The sequence below is a fragment of the Gobius niger genome (genome assembly GCF_951799975.1).
Source record: "Gobius niger genome assembly, chromosome: 13".
In the NCBI taxonomy this organism is placed as follows: Eukaryota; Metazoa; Chordata; class Actinopteri; order Gobiiformes; family Gobiidae; genus Gobius; species Gobius niger.
Genome location: NC_136864.1, coordinates 21,700,807 through 21,722,404, shown reverse-complemented (window position 1 = coordinate 21,722,404; position 21,598 = coordinate 21,700,807). Strand labels below are relative to the sequence as shown.

The 21,598-nt window shown below is 39.9% G+C and overlaps 2 protein-coding genes across 4 annotated transcripts in view; one reads left to right on the top strand and one right to left on the bottom strand.

Moving 5' to 3' along the window:
• The window catches only part of LOC306972477 (laminin subunit alpha-3-like), a 57,281-nt gene extending 45,627 nt beyond the window's left edge, over positions 1-11,654 (bottom strand). The window contains exons 1-2 of the mRNA XM_079569100.1: positions 11,154-11,654; positions 10,564-10,716 (exon numbers count right to left, since the gene is read on the bottom strand). Of these exons, the coding sequence (XP_079425226.1) occupies positions 10,564-10,716; positions 11,154-11,420 (420 nt within the window). The 5' untranslated portion in view covers positions 11,421-11,654. The remainder of the gene's footprint in view (positions 1-10,563; positions 10,717-11,153) is intronic.
• Positions 11,655-13,206: 1,552 nt separating this feature from the next.
• On the top strand, positions 13,207-21,150 carry vps4b (vacuolar protein sorting 4 homolog B). Of its 3 annotated transcripts, none has more exons than XM_079569001.1 (13): positions 13,207-13,334; positions 15,588-15,699; positions 15,773-15,873; positions 16,969-17,080; positions 17,169-17,319; positions 17,422-17,480; positions 17,639-17,758; positions 17,824-17,980; positions 18,105-18,253; positions 20,029-20,110; positions 20,176-20,395; positions 20,490-20,630; positions 20,701-21,150. In XM_079569001.1, exons 1-13 carry the CDS (start codon positions 13,314-13,316, stop codon positions 20,800-20,802), a joined length of 1,527 nt encoding a protein of 508 aa, XP_079425127.1. In that variant the 5' UTR covers positions 13,207-13,313; the 3' UTR covers positions 20,803-21,150. The 3 variants fall into 3 exon arrangements, with proteins under 3 accessions (XP_079425127.1, XP_079425126.1, XP_079425128.1); XM_079569000.1 differs by having other exon boundaries at positions 13,274-13,334; positions 15,592-15,699; XM_079569002.1 differs by lacking the exons at positions 13,207-13,334; positions 15,588-15,699; positions 15,773-15,873 and adding an exon at positions 16,052-16,272.
• The last annotated feature ends 448 nt before the right edge of the window (positions 21,151-21,598 follow it).

Genomic DNA, 21,598 nt, shown 5'->3' with positions numbered 1-21,598 from the left:
ATAGGAATTAGGTTAGGAAATAGGTTACATATATCATTTCTTTTTAGTCGTTGTTTGTTTTTCACGTTTCTATACAGCCCAAGATTCACCACCAGAGTAAATGGACTCAACACTGGAGGCAAGTAGGGTGAAGTGTCTTACCCAAGCCAAGGACACAGCTGGGATTCGAACCCACGACCCTTCGACCACGAGACAAACCGCTCTACCAACTGCCAACTACTACTACTACCAACTACCCACCGTCGCCCCCAGTGTCTGTGTATGCTCTCAGGCACACCGGAGTTGTCCATTTTAGATGAAGAACCTTCATTTACCACTAGAAAATGTCAGTGACAGTGTTTAACTCACAGTGGGATGAATAAAGTTTGTAGCCCAAATGCTGAATGAAGCTCATGCGGCTGCGCGATGTTAATATAGAGAAGTTGAAGCAGCCAGCGATCGTTGTAGTCAGCAGTGCTTGCAGCAAACTGCATCTCAGTCGACCCTTTTTTTTCTAAGCGTGTACGCAAGATACCAGCTTCGTCAAGAGCGACGATGTTGCGCTAGGCGGAAGATCGGGCCTTTCGATTTTACTGCAAATGATGCGCTTCTCACTCTATAATTGCATTGAATTTGGACAAAACCAGGGCTGCACTATGGTTTGATTTAAGACTCAATCTGTGCAATTATCTTGACAAACAAGTAAATTGCTGTCACATGATCCTTATATCTCTGTTACACAAGTGGATTTTTGCTGTCGAACTGCTGCAACCCTAACCCTAAAGATAATGTCGTGGTACGTTGTGATTATACACCCTGTTTTATTCTTTTACTTCCAGGTTTAGCAGGATCGGGGAGCATGCCAGAGGCTGCCACAGGGGACAAAGCAGAGACGTGAGGCCTGGCACGCAGCGCCATCTCAGATTCCAAACATAGCACCACATTCCCCCTCCCTCCTAATGCCCCTCTAAACAGGGCATGCCCCTGCTTTCAGGAACCTGTCAGTGACGTACAGCACAGTGAAAATCTCTTCAGCCCACGGCCATTTATTCACAGCCTGCACCCATTATTACAGCTTTAACGGTAACAGGGAACAAATGTCATGTTTTACAGACTGTTTTGACAGAACTTAAAGCTTCAGTAATGTCAAAGATGACAGTTGATTGCAAATAAATGGGCACTAGAATAAACTGTAAGGGACTATTTTAAAATTCTGTAAATGCTCAGAGACATTTTTTTGACATCCTGCAACTAGAACCTTTGTCAGATTAAACCAATCCAACTGAATCACACAAACGGTTGGAGGAGTCTTTTTAAATAATCATGAATGTATCTGTTTTACAATTGTCAGTCATAAAAGGGTTCGTGGTCTAATTACTTAATGTACTTCTTTGTGTGTCCTGGTTCAATTAAGGTAAGCTTCTGCAACCATTCTGATCAAAAGTGCTTTTTTCTATTTTATCTGTGAAGACCCATAACCTACCAGGACTAAATCATAAAGATATCCTTTTCAAGATGAATATTTAATTTATGACCACGCCTGGCTTGGCAATGTAAGAGCTTAAGTCCAGACTGCAGCGGCCAAGGCTCTGCATCACTTTTGACCTTCTCGTCTAAACATACACACGGCTGAAACATGCCCTGCGCAGGCCTACATGTTGTTTAGAGAGGCGTGATATATCGTGGCGGCACGCTCAGCACCAAGGCACCAGATCCCAATGGCATCCAAAGACATGACAAGGATTGACAAGAATGTGGCCCTTGAACACTTGAGCAGAGCCCTCGCCCCTCTCTCCAGGATATACTGCACACAGGGATATGACATCAGTCGGTCTTGTTGGTAGCACTGGTCTGGATGGATAGATGTTAGGCCTTAAGACTACTTTACAGTCATGGACCCGCCCCTCAATCCTACTGGAGCATCAGGTCAGCAACCTAATATTATACTGTACCACAATAATCAACACAATAATCATTTGTTTTTTTTACCGATCTCTTGTTAGGAGGAACAACACAAAAATAAAAAAAGGTCACAAGTTACCCCAGCGTAGATAAATAATCCATCTTGTGCCTTTAACCTCTTAACATCCACCCGAACCTAGCACTTTTCCTCCAGTTTGGCTTTACCCAAATCTAAAAGGTTCTTGAAAAAAAAAAAAAAAACATCAAAATAGCGACAAAAACGAGAAGAAAGAGGATGATAACGCAACTATAAAAGCGTCAAAATTAACTGATGAAAGTTTGACCAAAAAAGGGCAAAAATGTCACAAAATAAGAACATAAAAGTGATAAAACTGAAGAAAAAAAAGTGACAAAAACTCAACAAAGAAGCAGCAAAAATGTGACAACAAAAGCAATGGAGGTGCAAAAAAAAGTAGCAAAAAGTTTGATGGAAAAAGAACGTGAAAAAAGTGGCAACACCACAGCAACAAAGCGAGGAAAAAGATCCATTGAGATCAGTTTTGTGGGGCTTTCACTTTACACTGGCCTATAGGCTGTAAGCTCCAGTTGAGGAGCTTTTAGATTTTGGTAAAGTCGAACTAGAGAAAATGCAGGTAAGAGGTTAAGTACTGGCAACAAACGTTAACACTATTTATCTCTAATACATTCATTGTTTAAATACAAAAAACACAGAGCTTGGAAATCTAAAAGGGCTCAAGCTAATTAACCAAGAGGAAAAAAGGAAACTGGTAACACTAAACAACAATAGTTAAGTTATCATCATTAAGTGTCAGCAGTAATCACTACTCATGTATCTCCTCCGAATGTAAAACGACCCTCCACTTTCATATTAACACTACATTGTAAACATTGCCCTCGCACTATTTTAACATCTTCCTAATTGCGTGTTTCCTTTCTTAAAACAGGTGTGGCATCATGCGGGCACATTCAACACTTTCACTAACTTCCTCGCTAACTCTTCTGACCTCCGCCCTTTCGCGTCCACGGGTCGTGTGCTTGTATGTAATCGTATAGCTCACCCCTGACACTCGGACGCCCCGGTTTACGTGAGCGCGACAGAGCGATAAATGCGTTTAAGTCTGAGCAGCAGCCTCAGCCTCTTTTAAATGTACACATGGTCGCATTCAGATGATTACAGATGTATGGGTTCATTTGCTTGTTTGAAGTCTAGTTCTTTCAGGCCTGATTTGTGTACCCTGTTACAATATGTTCCAGTATTTAGCAGACCAACAAAAAAACAACGCTATCCCATAAGCAACCAAAGATGAAACGTATTGCTTTGATATGTGAGAATAACACATTGTTTCTCTATGTGACAGAACTATTCGGCTACTGCTCCGGTGTCCCCATTGGTCCGTAGTAGCTGTAGTTATATTAGGAGAATGAAAGGCAATAATGAAAGAAGGAATCACCCTCTGCTGCCCTGTGCTGCCCCACTGACAGACTGCAGTCCAGTGGGGAGGAGCAGCTCGTAACAATGCAATGTACAACTGTTTGTCTTTCTGCAACAGGTGGTGGGAGTCCAGTGTATCAGCCATGTCTCCATGGCAGAATTAGAAAAACGTCAACAAAGGCCCAACAGAGCCCCAGCGCACTTCGAAGAGGCACAAACTGTATGCATGTTTGTACTTGTATCTTGTCTCGTAAAAGCCCGAGGTGCAGCTGCTCTAGAGGAGCCAAGAGCTTTCCTCAACTAAATACTTTACAAGAGAAGTCAATGAGCGGGCAGTGTAGGGGTGATATTGGATACAACACTGATTAATAAAGTGACTCATTTAATTCATTCACTCCACAATCATAAACAGGCTATTTTCTCATTTTTTATTTTGAATTATTAGATTATGAAACCATTCTACAGTAACTACAAAGCACACACATTTTAAAGCACGCAAGCCCCAATACAGAATGAGGGCAACTAAAACAACCTGGATGGAGCATTTCTATTTCTGAAGGAGCTTAGCGGCATCAAACCCCTTTTGAAATGTCCATCCCATTACATACAGCCTGCTTCAGTACACCTGCTGCTACCACACCATTTCCCATAACGCAAAAGCTCTCTTTGTTTGTTCTCAAAAGGTTTTCCACATGGAGCTACCATCCAGCAGCCTGTAGTCAGGACACTAGCACTGACTGCCGCTGCTGGTGGTAGTAAATATCTACAGTGCTGGCCTGGCGCCTCAGACAGCCAGCTAAAGACAGACACTTGCATCACTCCCATCGTCACCACGGCGATAGGCATGTGTTAATAGCCAGTTGGGTTTCCAGGGTCAGACTGATGCAACAGCAGCATCTACAAACTAATTTCAAGGGGCTGCTATACATCTACATAAGTATTGATTAAACAACTTAGAGATGTTTTTTTCTTTTTCCCTATTCTTCAACGTGCATGTTTTCCCACCACTTTCCACAACACCAAATGACACCACTTTCTTTTGCTGCCCACTTATGCGGCAAACGCAGAGGGCCCGGTCACTTTGAGAAAGTAATAAAGCGGAGCAAATCTTTGTGCAAGAGCGAGAGCATAGAAAGGATGTCACACAATACCGCCTCGGAGGAATCGTGGCACAAAAGGGGGCGACGGCTGCAAACATTTAGACTTCGGTTTTGAGGGCGGTGCGCCCCTGAGAGCAGGGATTAGGCTTCTTTGGGAGTTAAACCATCATGTAGGTCTCGGGGTGTCTCTTAGTGATTGATTGTTGGAGTTGGATGATGCCAAAGTACACCACGGCCAATCTCAGGCTGCACAGCTTGGTAAGGACGTTCACCCAGTCACCAGGCGTTTACTGGCTAACCCCCAATGGGATTACTCAATGCTTGACTGTCTTTGTATCCTTGGGCAAGGCACTTTGCTCACTTTGCTTCAACAAATGTGTCGGGTTGATTGGAGAGGCCGTTTGTCTATGGCCCATGACAACTGCCTCTAAGTATCTTACCGCCATCTGTGACCGAAGAGTGAATGCAATGTTAAGGGCCTTGAGCACTGAGAAAATGCTGTGCAGCTGACTTCTGAAGTTTTGTTTTTGTTTTCTAAGCCAGGGACAATTCAGAAATGGTAAGGGCCAACTTTTAGACCCAAAGACCACATTGTGTTTTTTACACTTGTCACCTCAGAGTAACAAGGGTAGCAGTTCAGTTGGGGTTTTCAGAGGTTGTCAAATCATTTACAACTAGACTGTTGTAATAAAGGTGTGCAAAGTGTAATACAGGCATACTGCATGTAGGTGTACATGTAACAAAGGTGTACAAGGTTTAATAAAGGAGTACATAGTCCACATATCTCCTATTTTAAAACAGCTTCATTGGCTGCCAGTGTCCTTGGTCCCTGGTTCTAGCCTTCAGAGCCATTCATGGTCAGGCTCCTTGATGATGATAATTATAATGATACTGATAATGATCTTCCGCCCTCTTCGCGCTGTATTGACTCTGTTGATTCTTTCAAAAGCGAACTTATGACACATTTATTCGTTCAAGCTTTTAATTAGCTACTTTTGGGCTGCTATGATTTCTATGTTGTTTTGACCCCTTTTTATATTGTAATGTTATTTCTGCTTTTAACTGTGTTGTGAAACACTTTGTGGCCTTTGTCTGTGAAAGGTGCTATATATATAAAGATTACTTACTTACTTACATAGTGCCTCACTTTAGATTACAGCATGCTCTCACGTGTAGTTACACATTACACATTAGGTACGTGTATATAAGTTGGTCATATTATACTCACTACTGGCACCTTAGGTCTTATGCGTAACTGCAGTTTCTATATTAGGCTCGTGCATGACGGCACCCGAATTAACAACTTTTTGAGTGACAGTGCAGGATTTTAGAGGCAGTTGTGGTGAATAAGTCTGAGCTCATTCCACACATTAAGACACAGCTGGAACATCTAGGGGGAGGAAAATATTCTGTACTTTACATGTGAACTTACTTTTTAAATTTCTTGTTACCTATACCTACACATGGAACTGGCGAGCTGTAATCTAAAGTGTATCCAAAAGCAGTTATTATTACCAATATTTATTGATGCCATTGACATCAGTGGCATTGGTTGCTCCTCTTAGCCGATGCATCAAAATTCAGAAAAGGAGAGGTTATTCTCATAAGGCGCGAATGCTTTGTGGGCCAGATTAAAACGCCTAATGGGCCACATATTAGTTTGTCCACCTCTGGTTTAGAGGGAAACGGGAGAAGTAGAGAGTAACATGACACTGTTGTATGTTCTTCCTCATTGTGTCCAGTATAGGATCATACAAACATTTTTGGGGTGCATTCAAAGCCACAAATGCTGCACAAATCTCCATTGACACATCTTACACCTGTCATCCACCAAAATAACCCACAGCCGTAATCTCATCAACACATCTCATGGCATTTATCAGACCTTAATTCACCTAATTCATTTAAAAACATGAGAACGCAAGCTCATTCACCATCCGGTCAGAAGCAGTCACGTCTCATCATATGAACGACGGACAGACGGCATAAGCCCTGGTATGTTTGTCTCACATGGTCCACAGTGGGCTGGCTCACTCAGGCAGATAAGCGCATGTGGTCCGGACTCCTAAAATACATTCCCCAGAAAAAAGGAGCCACTGGCAGTCTGATACATGGTGCAAATGTTTACCCGAACAATGGCCTGTCTTCTGTGTCCCGTAAATAGTTTTACAGATGAGGTTCCCGGAAAGGTCGTATGTTTCATGAGAAAAGATGGAGTATGACGTTCCAATGGAATTCCAGAAATGAGTATTTTTGCTTTGCTTTTTCTAAATTAAATAAGGACACTATACTATTCTTGTGACCACAAAATGATCTTCCTACACTCAATGTGACTTACCTAATAAGTCAAACAGAAGATTACTGACCTGATTTCCACAGTTTGTCGTGGGAAACACGTGAAAGGTAAAAAGGTCATAAGCTGGGTTGTAGAGATCTAATTGCATTATGTGTGTATCTTAATTTTACTATGGATTTAGATCACTAGATCTAAAGCGAGCTCCAAGCTCATTTGGAGCACGGCACTAAAGAGCGGTGCCTCATGGGAAATGTAGTCCTAATGTGTTACATGAAATTAATCGGTAGACCCCTTATAATATAAGCAAGAACATCTAATCAAAAGCTAATCAATCTTGTGATCACTTGATTAAATGTTATAGATAGGGGATTTTTTTAACTTTTTTTTTTATTGCATGTTGGTGTCCAAGGAGGAACAGACAAATGGAGGAACCCCGCCCACAGGGATTGGACAAGAAGAACTAAAGCCACAACAAGGACTGGACTTTCTGCGATCTTGGCCCGTCTGCTGAGGGACTCCTATCATGGGTCTCTATAGCCTGTCCGTCCATGGGAGGGGATCTCTCCTTCTGTAGCTCGAGGTTTCTTTTTCTCCCACTGGGTTTTTAAGTTTTTCTCGCTGTGCTGGAGAGTCTAAAGACAGGGGACGCCCTCGCGGCTCATCACCACTTGCTGCCGACGTTTATTTGGACATTATGTTTGCCTAGATACTTCATTTGCCTGAACTTTACATTGCCAAGTTTACTGTTTTGTTTTATTGCTTTAATGTTTGGTGCAGCCCTGTGAGGCAACTCCCATTGCGATTTTGGTCTATACAAAACCATTGATTGATTTCTTGCTTGACTGTTCATTAATGTGCACTGTTCTCTCCAAATAAAGAAATAAAGTAAAGTAAGTAAAGTTTGGTTCATAAAGCTGGCCATAGAACAGTCACCAAGTAGACAGAGTGACTGAAAGTCCCTGTCACAAGTTTAGCTTTTGCTTCCTGGTTATGGCTCGTGCGTATCAGAGACCTGCAACGAGTGGTAAATCTCACAAATTCCCTAAGACCCGTCACAGATCCTTTGAGATCGGGCGGGATTGACGTGGCCACAGGTGGAATCAGGCCGTCAGACCAAACAGAGGGTATGAGTAATGGGTTTCTAGATTTTAGTCTGAACACAAATCACATTTTAAATGAGCGGTTTGGTGTTGTACACTTACCTCTGAAGAATTTGCCTGAATAACATAGTGGCACTTGAAATAATACTTATAAGTTAATTGAGTTGAGCATGTTTCACCTCTTTTTAAGAGCCTTCTTTGCACTTTTGCAGTTAAATTGACCAGTTAAAGACCAGTTAATGCACAAACTAGAGGTCACTTTAAACCCTGGCCGAGGAGAAGGTCAGGACTGCTAGGATTTTTTCTTGTCATCATTGACACATTTTCAGTAGATAGAATATACCGTAGAAACAGATTGCTCTAGGTGTCCAAATGTATTTCAAACTTTTATAGGCTTTATGTAGCTCTTGGGAAATGGAGAATAATAAGTGACAAACCCCATGTTGGTAAAAAATCTGGCAGATACTACTTCAAACATAGCGCCGGATACAACTGTCAAAAAAGCACCATTGACACTGCTCGCCATTAACCAAAACATCGGCAGGACTTTATCTCATACATCTTTACAAGGCTGGTAGAACAGACACTTGGTGCATGCTGGCCTTAAAAGAAACCACAGAAGCTTTTCAGAAGCATACCACCCTCATAGGCCACTGTACACATCATTTATCCCCAGGTAAAACATCAACTGAACCAATGCATTCCTCAACCAGCCAACTGTTATGTAAAAGCAAATGTACACAGTCATACAATATCAAAATCAAAAAGAACTATTTAATGAGTGTGGTGATATGCAAGTAATGTACTGTATAAGTGAGGTCTTCCAAAAGTATATGCATACAAAGCGGTGCTAATACTAATTTCAACACACAAGTGATGCCTCTATAACGCAGCGCTAGGAATATGTTCATGTATCAGTTAGTGTTCTAATACTAATAGTAACACTTAAAAGCTGCACAAGCTTCTACGTGAATGAGAAAACAGATAAACATACCACACTACCATACCAAAGACAGATTCATAGCATTAGAGATTTGCATGCAAAAAAGTGAGAAAAAAAAGAAGTAATATAGGAACTTGAACTTGAAAGTGAAATATTTACAGGCACAGGTGTCAGTGGGGCCCGAGTAAAGTTCAGTGGCTGCAGTCATGCTCTTTATAGAACCATATAATGCCCCAACTCTGCTTTCCTCTGCCTCCCAAATAAAGTAAGTATTGCCATGTATTAAATCCTGGCATCCCCTAAAGACCCCGCATGTGTCCATTCTCCGGTAAGCGTACCCTATATTTAGCCATTTGGGGGCTCTTTGCTCACCTCAGCCTATCTAAAAACAGAAAAGAGAAAAGCCACGACCCATTGTCTGACGCAGTGCCCACCGGGAGCCAAATAGATGCAACACGTGTGCGCCGGAAGGGAGATCTTTTGTTGCTGCGTTTTTGAAGTCCAAGACCCAGCCTCCACCTGCACTCCTGGAATCTGATTTAACATCTTTGTGATCCCTAATCCCTAGACAGGATTCCTCTCTCCTCACAGAGCAAAATGCCGCATGAGGTACAATTTTAAGAGCTAAAAGTGCTAAACTTCTGTCGGCTGGAAACACGGTCATGGGAGTGTATCCACAAGTTACAACAGGGGTGTGAACCTGGTTTCTGGAGAGAGTCCAACTGAAATTACATTATTTATGATGCTTGCTGGTGATAAAGATATTAAGTATCTAAAAATAAAAGGGTGGAGAAATAATGTGGAGAAACAAAAATGCTGAATAAGCATTGTCAAGATGGAAAAAGTACAATAATAAAAATCTTTACACCTTTTTCATGTCCAGGCTCACCAGCAAAAACATAGTATCGATCTAACAAGATGTCATATGATGTTAACGAGGGCTGGGACAAAATATCGGATCGGATTGTATCACAATACTTTTTGCTGCAATACCAAGTATCAATACTTTGTCAAGTATCGCAATACTTCAATATTTGTGTTTGGAGGCATCTTTTATCCTGCACTGCTTTGTTTTCAGTAACAGTTACACAGCACTTTGTTACACTTTGTGTTGATGCACTTTTCAATCTTAACACTTCAATAAATGTGTGGCATATGGTTTATAAACTTTGGACACATGACTGATTTCTTTTTACACATTATAAGGTATAAACATATTACTCATCATATAGTTCCTCCAGGATTTCACGGGCATTTTCCAGGATTGTTGCGGGCTAAAATGCCTGATATTGCGGGCCATTTTTCCAAAAGCTGCTTAAAACTATATGTTTGTACATCAAAATCAAACTTTTCTTCAAAGAAGCTCTGGGCAATGAGAAAAGCTATTTTAAATAGTTGTATAATCCAAAAAACATAATTAAGTTTGCCAGTAATAACATACTGAATCGTGTGTATCGTGGAACGTATCGGATTTTGACAAAAGTGGATCGTCCCAGCCCTAATGTTTACTGTCGCACTGTATATAGTATATATATATTATATATATAATATTGTTTATATATATACTTAACTCTCTGAAAGCTACGATAGGCTTGCAGTGAAACACACACAGGACAACAGTCAGTAATTGCACAGACTTATAGGCTAAAGACAGGGCTCAATCATGGTGAATTCTTCTACTTAAGCCTTTTCAACACAACACCCTTCTAGAGTTCTCTTTTGCTGCCATAGAGCAATTATCAATCACACAGCAGGTAGCAACAGGTAAACATGGAAAATGATGGACTCACCTGTCCAAGATCCAGAGTGACGTCGACTTCATTGTAGATCAGGCCTCTTGACAAAGGTGGGCTCTGCCACCACCGCTCCGTCCCGTCAATGGCATTCGAGGCTGGATGAGCTTTGTTTGGGTCATTGGCGTTGCAGTAATCACAGAATTGGCCCTAATCCATCAGAATAAAAAAGGTTATCAGTCAACATGGTTTGGTCATTCCTGAAGATGTTTGATGTCTAGAACAGGAAGCAAAATACAAATTCCAATTTTTGGGCATTGAAAAAATGATTAAATGGTTTACTTAACATTTACTGTCGGGATATTAGCAGCAAGTACTGAGCCTGTTTTGAACAGCATGAAGTGAGACATCAATGATACCTTCAAAGTAATTGGACTTTGAATTCCACATTGCCCATATCTGACTTAACTGTGCGTATAGAGAGACGTTTACTTTTCATTTGTGCTGTTTTTAATTGTGTCTGGTTTACAGTAACCTATTTGTACTTGGGCACAGATTTTGACAACTCCAGGAACAGCAGGCAACAGGTTAATACATATCTGTGCTAATTACACTGCAACTATGCGCGATAGCCTACTTGCTTTTACCTGTATATTTTGGCTGAAAACGGACGTTGTAGGTCCACCAACAAGTTTGCAGTACAACTCTTGCTTTGGTCTCCCTGCCTCATCCTGTCCACAGGTTGCAGTGGCAGAGACACGAGCACCCTCTGCGAGGTTAAAATACGGAGGGTTCAAACTGAAACCCGTCGCACCATCACTAAAAGAGCCTTGTCCTTTGGCATTCCAGAAAAGCGACACGAAGAAAGTACAAAACAGGGACACGAATCGAGCTCCTTTCATTCTCTTCGCCATATTCCGCCTTAAAATCCCCGGTAGATGCTGAGAGCCATCCGCACCATGCAGGTCTTGTCATCTGGATATCCTCATAAAAGGCGCCTAAAGTTCGAGTCGGTTACGCACGGGACTCCTCCGCCAAAAACACATCCACAAGACTCAAACCAAACTTTTTGTAATTCCTTTGTCGAAGCCTGACATACAGTGTGTCTGTGTCCGCGGCATGATTTCAAATCTCACCACCAGCGCAGTGGGTCTCCTCTCCAAAAGTGTGCGCCACAGCCACTGTGAATGATCTGATGTCGGGCGGCCGCACGAGGCTGTAATCCAGTGCGTGGGGCCAAAGGTCTATCAAAGTCTGCAAGGGACCTAGTCCTACAAGTAGCCTATATGTTGAACTTGTATTGAAGGAAATGTTACTTTCAAAAACGAATGTAAGCCAGATTAAGGCTATATACTGAATAGCCAATTAAAACTCAATTATTCAGAGGTTTGTCACAGTGGGTGTCAAGTGTGACCCAAATGCACCATGTTTATTGGCGCCAACAATATTAAAGCTAGATTAGAATAAAGAGCTCTAAAAATCCTCTGGTGCCCTCTATCGGAGCACATAAAATTTGCAATTGTTAATACAGCCTTCTCAGAACTGAAACACTGTTCCACTGTATGTGGCAATATCAGGTGGAACTTTTTTGGGATGAGGTTAAAAGAGCTGTAGAGACACTACACTGGAAACACTACACTTTTTTTATTTCAGGAATTTATCCTGATAAACATATGTTTACAAAGAATGAGCAGATAATGAAAAATTGTGCCTCCTTCAAGCTAAAAGAACAAATTTGGCAAAAGAGCAATAAGCCCAAATTGGGATAGTGAAACAAATGGCATGGCAAGTTTATTTGTAGAGCACAATTCATACACAAATAAATTCAAAGTACTTCACAGTTGTATAAAATCACAAGAAAACAGATCAAATCAATAAAACATCAACATAAAATTAATGCTAATGTAGTATTTGCCCTGGAAAAGAAGTACTTTAGAAAGGGAAAGTTGTAGAGTAACTCCTCCTGACACTGTATAATCTGACACAAATCTTCATTTTGATGGGTACAGTAGATGTACTTTGTTTATTCAAATCTTCATGATTTATTTTTGTATGTTTTGTAACATTATTTCATGTTTTGTTTGTCATAATGTAGGCCTATGTCAAACTGAATCATGAATCAAACTTTTACACTCAAACAGCAAGTACAATTTCCCAAGTACTTTTTTTTTTACTCTCAGTTGATTAAATATGTGGGACACTACTTGAGTAAAATTGTTGAAAGTAACGTTACTCTAGTCTTCCTTGAGTAAATATTTTTGGCAACTCTACTCACCTTGATAGAGTCGCCTCCCCCGTGTCTGTCTTGCCTTTTGACGCCCTCTTCTGGCTTCTTTTATAACTGCAGCCTGAAAAAACTTCTTGGCTTCTGATATTACTGCAAGTGAGCTAACTAACTAATCGTGTTTAAATACAGATAGAAAGATTTTATTAACGTTTTTTTCAGTATCGAATGTTAAAGCATAGGCCCTCAACCTGTAAACTGATCAATCATTCTCTATTTACACACAAACAGGTAGAACTTGCATTTTTAATCAGTGTTTGTTGGCTTACTTAACTCACAACTATTAGCTTACATGTGACACAAGACATTCCTCAAATCAGCTGTTTTCTGAAGTTGTTTTTCTGGTTCCATAGTTTGAGCGGAGCGCGTGAGTCATTGGTTGGCCGCTCTTCATTCCTCAAACTGGGCTGGTAACTTGGGACGCATGTGTCATGGAGGCAGCGACGAGAAAGCAGGAACAAGAAGCGCTATAACGAAACTGGATTGGATCACAGGTGAATGTTTCTTTTAAAGAGGATCCCACATGGAGCCAACAAACCTACAGGTAAGTTAACTAGTTAGTAACTGTTTGGGATGTGGATTAGTGGTCTGTGTAGCTGATGTGGGCTACAACGCGTTACATTGGCTCCTATTAGCGCGTGAACTGGATCATCTGATCAATTACCGATAGCGTATTGATTTGAATGCGATTTTGATTTTGAATCACTGGGTCAGTTGTATTGCCAGATTCAAGCATGAAGTTTGGCTACAAATGAGTGTCATGCATCTAAATGTTTTATTATTGGTCTTTTGTTATGGAATATTGCACATAACACTACAATGCTTTTCCCACACACACCCAGGTATTTATAGCCTTTAGCCAGACTATAATGCTTGATGTTATGACCAGGTGCGTAGAGAAGCCAACATATTGACTCTAATTATTATTACTATTTGTTTTTATATATTACTAGAGTACTGTGTAACTGTTAGAGCATAAATATCTGATATATGTTTCTGTAGCTAGTGACAAATCATGAACAAGAAAGTGAAAATCCTAATATTTCCAAAAAAAATGCCATAAATATCAAATAGTTCACAGAATCCAAACTACTATGGGGAGAGCAGGAAGGGTTGGCCACATAAGACATTTATTAGGCACGATACTAGGTATGTATGCACACTCTCCAGAACCATTATGCACACACCTCTAAATCTTTTGGCATTAATATTCAACAGAAACTGAATAAATTCAATTGGGAAGGTCCAAGGGGAGCATTGGGCCACTATTTTGAAGGGTTGACACACTAACATTTATCTATGACAGGATGATATCTTGTAGAATTTGTATTGTTGATTTGGTAAAAGTAACAATATTGAAACATGAAACAGATCCGTCACATAGAAAACTGTATTTTTGAAAACAACCTTAGTGTTGGTTATTGCTGAACTTGACCTGCTGAAGTTGATAACCACTAAGATCTACAGGAGACATAACAGATGGAGCAGACCTTTCTGTACCTCCTACAAATAAAGGGGAACAGCATGAGAACAACAGACTCTGGATGCATGAGTTCTAATAAGGCATTACTTGTCTGGGTTTGCAAACCAAACAGAAGATCCACAATAACAGACCATCTGCCATTTCTTCAATCACTCCTCAGAGTTGGGGACTTAATCAAAACATGTACACCAGGTGTCAAGGATGAAAGGCTTGGGACATCAATGCCTTCAGTGTGGCTCAACGCTCTTCACAAAATTTGATCCAACGCTCCCCAGCCAAAAAACACATGGCATTTAGTCAATGATTAAGATACGAAATTAGTCTTTAGATCATGCCTATTCATCCTGGAAATGATGAGAAATGAAAGTTAAGTTCTTGTGTGAAAGCTGACTCTCTCTGACAACAAAAAGTGTACAAAAGTATGTATGTTTTATTTATTTTATTTTATTTTTCTCGTCTAGTTTCCCTGAACAGTTAGTGCCATCACACTCTATGACCATGACCTCTCACTTTAGCCTGGTCTCTTATTAGCTCTTAAACACTGAGTGGCCCAAAGCTTCCTATCTGTTTTATATGTTAACATGAAGCTTTTTTTCCACTTTTTTTGTACTCAAGTGTTAGAGAAATAACAATGGTGTTCGAGAGGATAGATGAATGACAGGCAGCAGTCTGGATGTCTTATGCAGGAGAAGTTTATTTACCATCGGTGCGGGACCCGGAGACATGAACTCGAGACATCGCGCTAGTCCTACCATTCAAGTCTGTCTATGCTTCCACAGAAGAGGGATAAATACCCTCTCAGAGCGTCATACTGATACGCAAGCATTCAGTGGCTGAGAGTGGGCGCCTGAGCCTCACAGTCAAGGCTATGACAGAGATAGTACGACTGTACAGCCTGACCCAGTATGATAAATAGCGATATAATGTTATCCTCTAACATCAAGTAAGAGACGCTATATTACTTCTTAAGTGGAAGTGAAAAGTACCGTGTGATAGAGCTGCTCTAAGAAGTAGTAGTTTTTAAAATCTAGTAAATCTGTTTGGTTTTGTTTGACACACATCTGCCTATAGTTTCTTTCAGCAGTATATATTAACAGTATTAGTATTATAGTATTAAACCATTTCAATTCACATGGCAGTATTGACAGTAAAGATATAGTACACATGAAATGAATATGTTATATGTTTGATATATTTGATTGATCAATTAGAGCCAAATTATAAAAGCAAAATACACATAGTAGAAAGTTGTAACCAACTGAACCATTGAAAAATGCATTTTTGTTATAATTTATTTTATTTTTACTTTTTCAGAAAGCTGTTGCAGTTGCACAGAAAGCTTCTCAAGAAGACCAGGCTGGAAACTATGAAGAAGCTATTCGCTCTTATCAACATGCCGTTAAATACTTTCTGCACATTCTGAAACGTGCGTTATTTTGATAAACATATAGGAATATGTGTAGAATGTAGAATTCATATTGTACATTCTCTCCATTCAGGTGAACCCCAGGGTAAGGACGGTAATCAGAAGATAAGAGACAGTTGTAAGAAGTACCTGGACAGAGTGGAAGAGCTACAGGCCTACTTAGATAATAAGCAGGTGGTTATAACCATAATTATTCATTTATTCATTTTCTGATTACGCATTGGTGAATAAGTTTACAGGTCATATAAAATGCAATTATTAGAAACTATTGCATTATTTATTTGTGATCAATAGTGATAAATCATAACATGTGATGATATTTCCTCCTGCGTACGCAATGACGTCATCGTCTTTGGAGCACGCATGTATCGACTGTTCAATGCGGAAGTATCTGGATCCAACTCGGGAGCGATCTTGAGAAGAAAAAAACAAGGCCTTTTAAGTAAATGTTACACCATTTACAGGCTTTTCGTCTTTCTCGACACATTATAAAAGAGTTTGGGGTGCTGTTTCTTAACCATATTTTGACTGTTGGAGGAGCGATCGGCCGCTATGGCTAACAATAACTTACAGGTATGTTGTTGATTGCGGACCAACCCAGGCTAAAATACGCAAAACGCCCAACAAAAGTTGCTCTCATCGTGATATGAACCGAACAAGTTGACATAGCTTTTCAATTGATGTTTAAAATGTACTTTAATATTAATTATAGGTACTTTATTACAATTATACGCACAATAACTGGTAAATTACAACGATGGGAGCGTTAGCTGCTAATTAGCATGTTGTGCTATAGCTATAGCATTGTTGTCGCAAGTTAAAACGTCAAGTGGCCAAATGTATTTCTTTTGCCGTGATATAAATTCGTAAATGAATTCGTGTTCCGGAAAGTCAAAGTCGAAAGTAAAGATAACGTTTGTTACTCAACATGACGCTAATAAGATTAAAGTTGTATCTCAACTCTGGTTTCAGGCATTTTAAACACACCCATGACAAAAAATATACATACATGTCCGTGGTTCCACTCATTGTCTTATTAGTAGACGTTTTTATTAATGTTTACATTTTAATGATATGGCTTTGAATGTAACGTGTCCTCTAAATTCAGGCGTGTACTCATTTACGTGCATCGTGATACTGCTGTCTTTTCAGTGTATTTATTTATGTATTATGTAACACCAACTTCAATAAGTTATGGGGCATTGAAATGCCATGTCATTCTTGTATCGGCATATGTGAATTATACCGCATTCTATGTAATTTATGTAGAAAGCTATTGATATCGCCAGCAAGGCAGCTCAAGAGGATAAAGCGCAGAACTATGAAGAGGCACTACGACTATATCAGTCAGCTGTCCAGTACTTCCTTCATGTTGTGAAATGTAAGTTCTCTGTTCTTTTCTCTTGTGTTTGCGCTAAATACAACAACATTAATTATATATAACAGATGATAATGCTATTCCTTTACAGATGAAGCTCAGGGTGACAAAGCCAAGCAGAGTATCAGAGCAAAGTGTGCTGAGTACTTGGACAGAGCAGAGAAGTTGAAGGAATATCTCAAGAAGAAAGAGAAAGCTCCTCCCTCCAAGCCGGTCAAAGAGTCTGGAAGTGATGACAAAGGGTGTGTTTGTGGGACTGGCAGTAGTTGGTTGATGTCATTCAGTGATGTATATATTTATGTACACGGTGGTTGGGAATTTAACTTGTTGATTATGTATTTTAGAAATGACAGTGATGATGGTGATGATCCAGAGAAAAAGAAGTTCCAAAATCAACTCTCAGGTATTTGTTATGACACTTGTCTATTTTGTAATATATAGTTCATCTTGTTTATGCTGTCTGTCTGTGTGTTTGTCTGTTTGTTTGTTTTTAATATGTGTAATTGGTGATCTTAAGCATTTATTTTATTCATGATGAATATATTTTTTTTTCACTTGCAGGTGCAATCGTTATGGAGAAACCAAATATCAAATGGAGTGATGTAGCTGGTCTTGAAGGTGCAAAAGAGGCACTAAAAGAAGCTGTTATTCTTCCAATCAAATTTCCACATCTCTTTACAGGTATCCAGTGAATTTGTGGTTGCAAGTAAACATACTGGTTTCGAGACTGACATATATTTCGACAGGAAAGAGAACTCCCTGGAGGGGAATTTTGCTCTTTGGACCTCCAGGAACAGGAAAGTCATACTTGGCGAAGGCTGTTGCTACAGAGGCAAACAACTCAACCTTCTTCTCTATCTCCTCCTCGGACCTTGTCTCTAAATGGCTTGGGGAGAGTGAGAAGTAGGTTTAACTGAGAATTTTTATTATTAGGCTATTGTATATTGCAATATTCCATATTTGTTTATGTATTTAGCACCAGTGTGATGCTTCTCAGTATATAACTGTACTGTATGTTTGCCCTAAGGTTGGTTAAAAATCTTTTTGCCCTGGCACGAGACAACCAACCTTCCATCATCTTCATTGATGAAATTGACTCCCTATGTGGCTCCCGAAGTGAAAATGAAAGTGAAGCTGCCCGCAGAATAAAGACTGAATTTCTGGTGCAGATGCAAGGTATGTCATAAAACCTATCCAACAGTCCCATTCAATTTTAATTAACAAGTATGCAAAATATTGGTCAAAATTAGGTTCATCTATTTAGTCTAGTTTCCAATGTAAGGGGAAGTAATTATATATATATACACCTGGCTATGTTTACATGGTCAGAAAAATCATGTAATTAATTAATTGATACTAATCAGATCTGATTTGAATGAACTCACTTCAGGAATCTGATCAGCCAAAACTCTGGTTCTACATGTGCCAGTGCTGTTTTGGATTTTAGAGCATCTCCCCACCCCTCACTTCAATCATCTCCACATGCAAAGCCAGACAAAGGGTTCCATGTGGCAACACCCTCCTGTGCATGACCGTCCAGTGGACACAACACAAGTTTCTCCAATTATGCATATCCAAATCTCATAGTGTTTTGACAGGAGAGCATACAGCCTATATGCAATTGTGATGCCTCATTTGAAAGCCAAGACCATTTGAAGAACAATTCAATAAATAAACGGATGGAGAATAAAGATCCTCTATATGCGCAGCAGCCGTAATGCTTGGGTACCTGACTTTTTGTAGAGTACATTGTATTTTTGCCACCACAGAGTGTGTAAACACAGAATAAACAGACCTTATTACATTGTCTTCACCTAAATGTTTATTGAGCGATGGAAGATAGAAGTAGAATCTATATTAGTGCAACTTATTTTGTGTTTGCCCCCCCCCCCCCCCCCCCACTTCACTTTGCTATCGCTCAAAACTGTACACAGTCGGGCATGAAAGATGCATATAATAATTAATTTGCTTGAACAATTCAGATGTGCTGGAGGGATTGTGAGAGCTAGAAAGTTTGGGCCAAAACAAAAAATTGACAGTTTGAACAGGTCAAATCAGGTACCTCGGCTTTAATGTTAATTGTGATCTGAGCTGAAACACACAAGCCACCACAGTCTGCAGCAAAATACATCAGCGCCTTCTATTTTTGCGCAGGCTCAGACTGTCCGGTGTCTGTCGGAACATCCTCATGCTAATCTTTAACAGAGCAGCAATTGAGTCAGTCCTCAGATACAGAATCACCAGGTTTGGAAATGTATCGGTTAAATTAAAGACACAAATTTTCAATTTAGTAAAGACCGCAGGAAAGATCATGGGCGCTCCTGCCCCTCGGGCTCCATAAGAGTGTCAGTGATGCGGCTAAATGACAAGAAGTGGCAACTCTGAGTGTGTGAGTGTCTGATTGCGTGCGTGTGCCCGCGGGGGTGGGGTGAAGAGGGAGGGGAGAATGTACAAAGTAAATGTACTGTTCTCTGGAGTCTTTTGTTATATGTATTTGTGTACTGTATTGTGGTATCTTGTTGTGTAGCGGGACCCTGTCCGAGTCAAATTTCTCCCAAGGGAGACAAGTAAACAAAGTAGTCAAGTAATCACTTGACTATCAGATGCACACTGTGTTGTCTCTGTAAACAAATTTAGGATTTATTTAATGGATATCTTTGATATTTTTTATTTCGTTTTTTATTAAAATGTTTTTAGTATTTTATTATATCTTTTTATCTTTGTCTTTGTGACATTACTTTGCCTTTTTGCTTTACTTTCCTGGTTAGTTGATGCACACGTGTGGAAATCAAATGTTAATATCAGATAATATACAGTAGATTCTGCTGTTTATATGTCACTTCAATAATCTGAGAACTCTGAAATCTGATTATGGCCAGATTTTTGGTCTGCATGTAAACATAGCCAGTGATCTTCAAACAAGCAGTTGTGTGTTTCTCTGTTTTTCACAGGTGTAGGAAATAATAATGAGGGAGTGCTGGTTCTTGGAGCAACAAACATACCCTGGACATTAGATTCAGCTATTCGTAGAAGGTACATTGTGAAATTTCTGTGATATGTTTTTATTTTTCTTGCTGTACACCTATGTTCTCTCCCAGATTTGAAAAGAGAATTTACATCCCACTGCCTGAAGAGCACGCCCGCTCCTTCATGTTCAAACTCCATCTAGGCTCCACTCCCAGCACACTCACAGACTCAGACTTTATGACTCTTGGCAAAAAGACCGAGGGTTACTCAGGTGCAGATATCAGCATTATCGTCCGAGACGCTCTGATGCAGCCTGTTCGAAAGGTCCAGTCTGCAACCCACTTCAAAAGGGTATACCTTGGCTTGAACCAATTATTGCTCCAACACAAACCCGAACCATTTTCTTTCGCAGAATGCAATAAAATCTGTGTTTGCATATTTTAAGGTAAGAGGACCATCAAGGAGCGATCCAAACATATTAGCAGATGACCTTTTGACACCATGCTCACCTGGCGATCCCAACGCTATTGAAATGACATGGTTGGAGGTGCCAGGAGACAAGCTTTTGGAGCCAGTTGTCTCCATGGTAAATACTGAACAACACATCATTCAATGTACCAAAACTGTGTTTAATGTTTGTGTTGTCTTGTTTTCAGTCTGACATGTTGAGGTCTGCATCCAACACAAAGCCTACTGTAAATGATCAAGATCTGGACAAGCTGAAAAAATTCACAGAGGACTTTGGTCAGGAAGGTTAAGTAATTGGATAAACTCAAATCAAGCCAAAGCAATGTAAATGTTGTTGTCTCTACTGTTCTTGTGTTGTTTTTTTCTGCTCTTAACGCATGGCCTCTTGTAAGAATCTTATGGCCATAATATTATGCCTTTCTTATCACCTAAGAATGGACAGCGTGTGTATTTGGCATTTAGTACTATCCAAAGAGACATTTTAAATGGCCCTTTCAGTGAAATTGGTAAATTCCACATAAAAAAGCAACTAAAAAATATGAATATATTATTACAGAAAACCGTTCCCAATAATAGGATTGCCTCCCTTAACTTAAGTGCCCCTTATGTCACCTTTGCTTTGTATTAGGAAACATTTTCTAGTCTGTACTGTATGTACTTCGATGAATGTACTTATACAAGGTTTGGGGAGTGTGTTTTGTTGTTTGATTTTCTGAGGAATATGTATTTTTGGTCAGAACTTTTATGAAGTGAGAACCAGGACAACTTTTGCTTGTGAGTTGGTAGTCTGTCTACCGTTACTTTAACATGGCTAAAGAGGTGAAACACCAAAGGTGCAAGACCAGCATTTTTCAAACTATTCATCATCAGTTATGAAATTCTCAATCATGCTATGCTTTTTCTCCACAACCAACTGTATATAATATACTATGGACACCCTGTGCATAGAAAAGTTAATTAAATGAACAGGAAAACCTGCAAATGCAGCCTTACATTATGCAAGTTTTAGTATGTAAGGTAAACGTGTTAAAAGTTGGGCTCTGTGGCTCTGCTCTATTTTTTTTAACAAAAAATAATGAAAGTCAT

Excerpts from the sequence above, each read along its gene's own strand:
- vps4b (XM_079569000.1), top strand. The coding sequence starts at position 13,289 with ATGTTTCTTTTAAAGAGGATCCCACATGGAGCCAACAAACCTACAG. Across the intron at positions 17,081-17,168 it reads CTTCCTTCATGTTGTGAAAT|ATGAAGCTCAGGGTGACAAA; the intron begins GTAAGTTCTCTG and ends ATTCCTTTACAG. Across the intron at positions 17,981-18,104 it reads TGGCTTGGGGAGAGTGAGAA|GTTGGTTAAAAATCTTTTTG; the intron begins GTAGGTTTAACT and ends GTTTGCCCTAAG.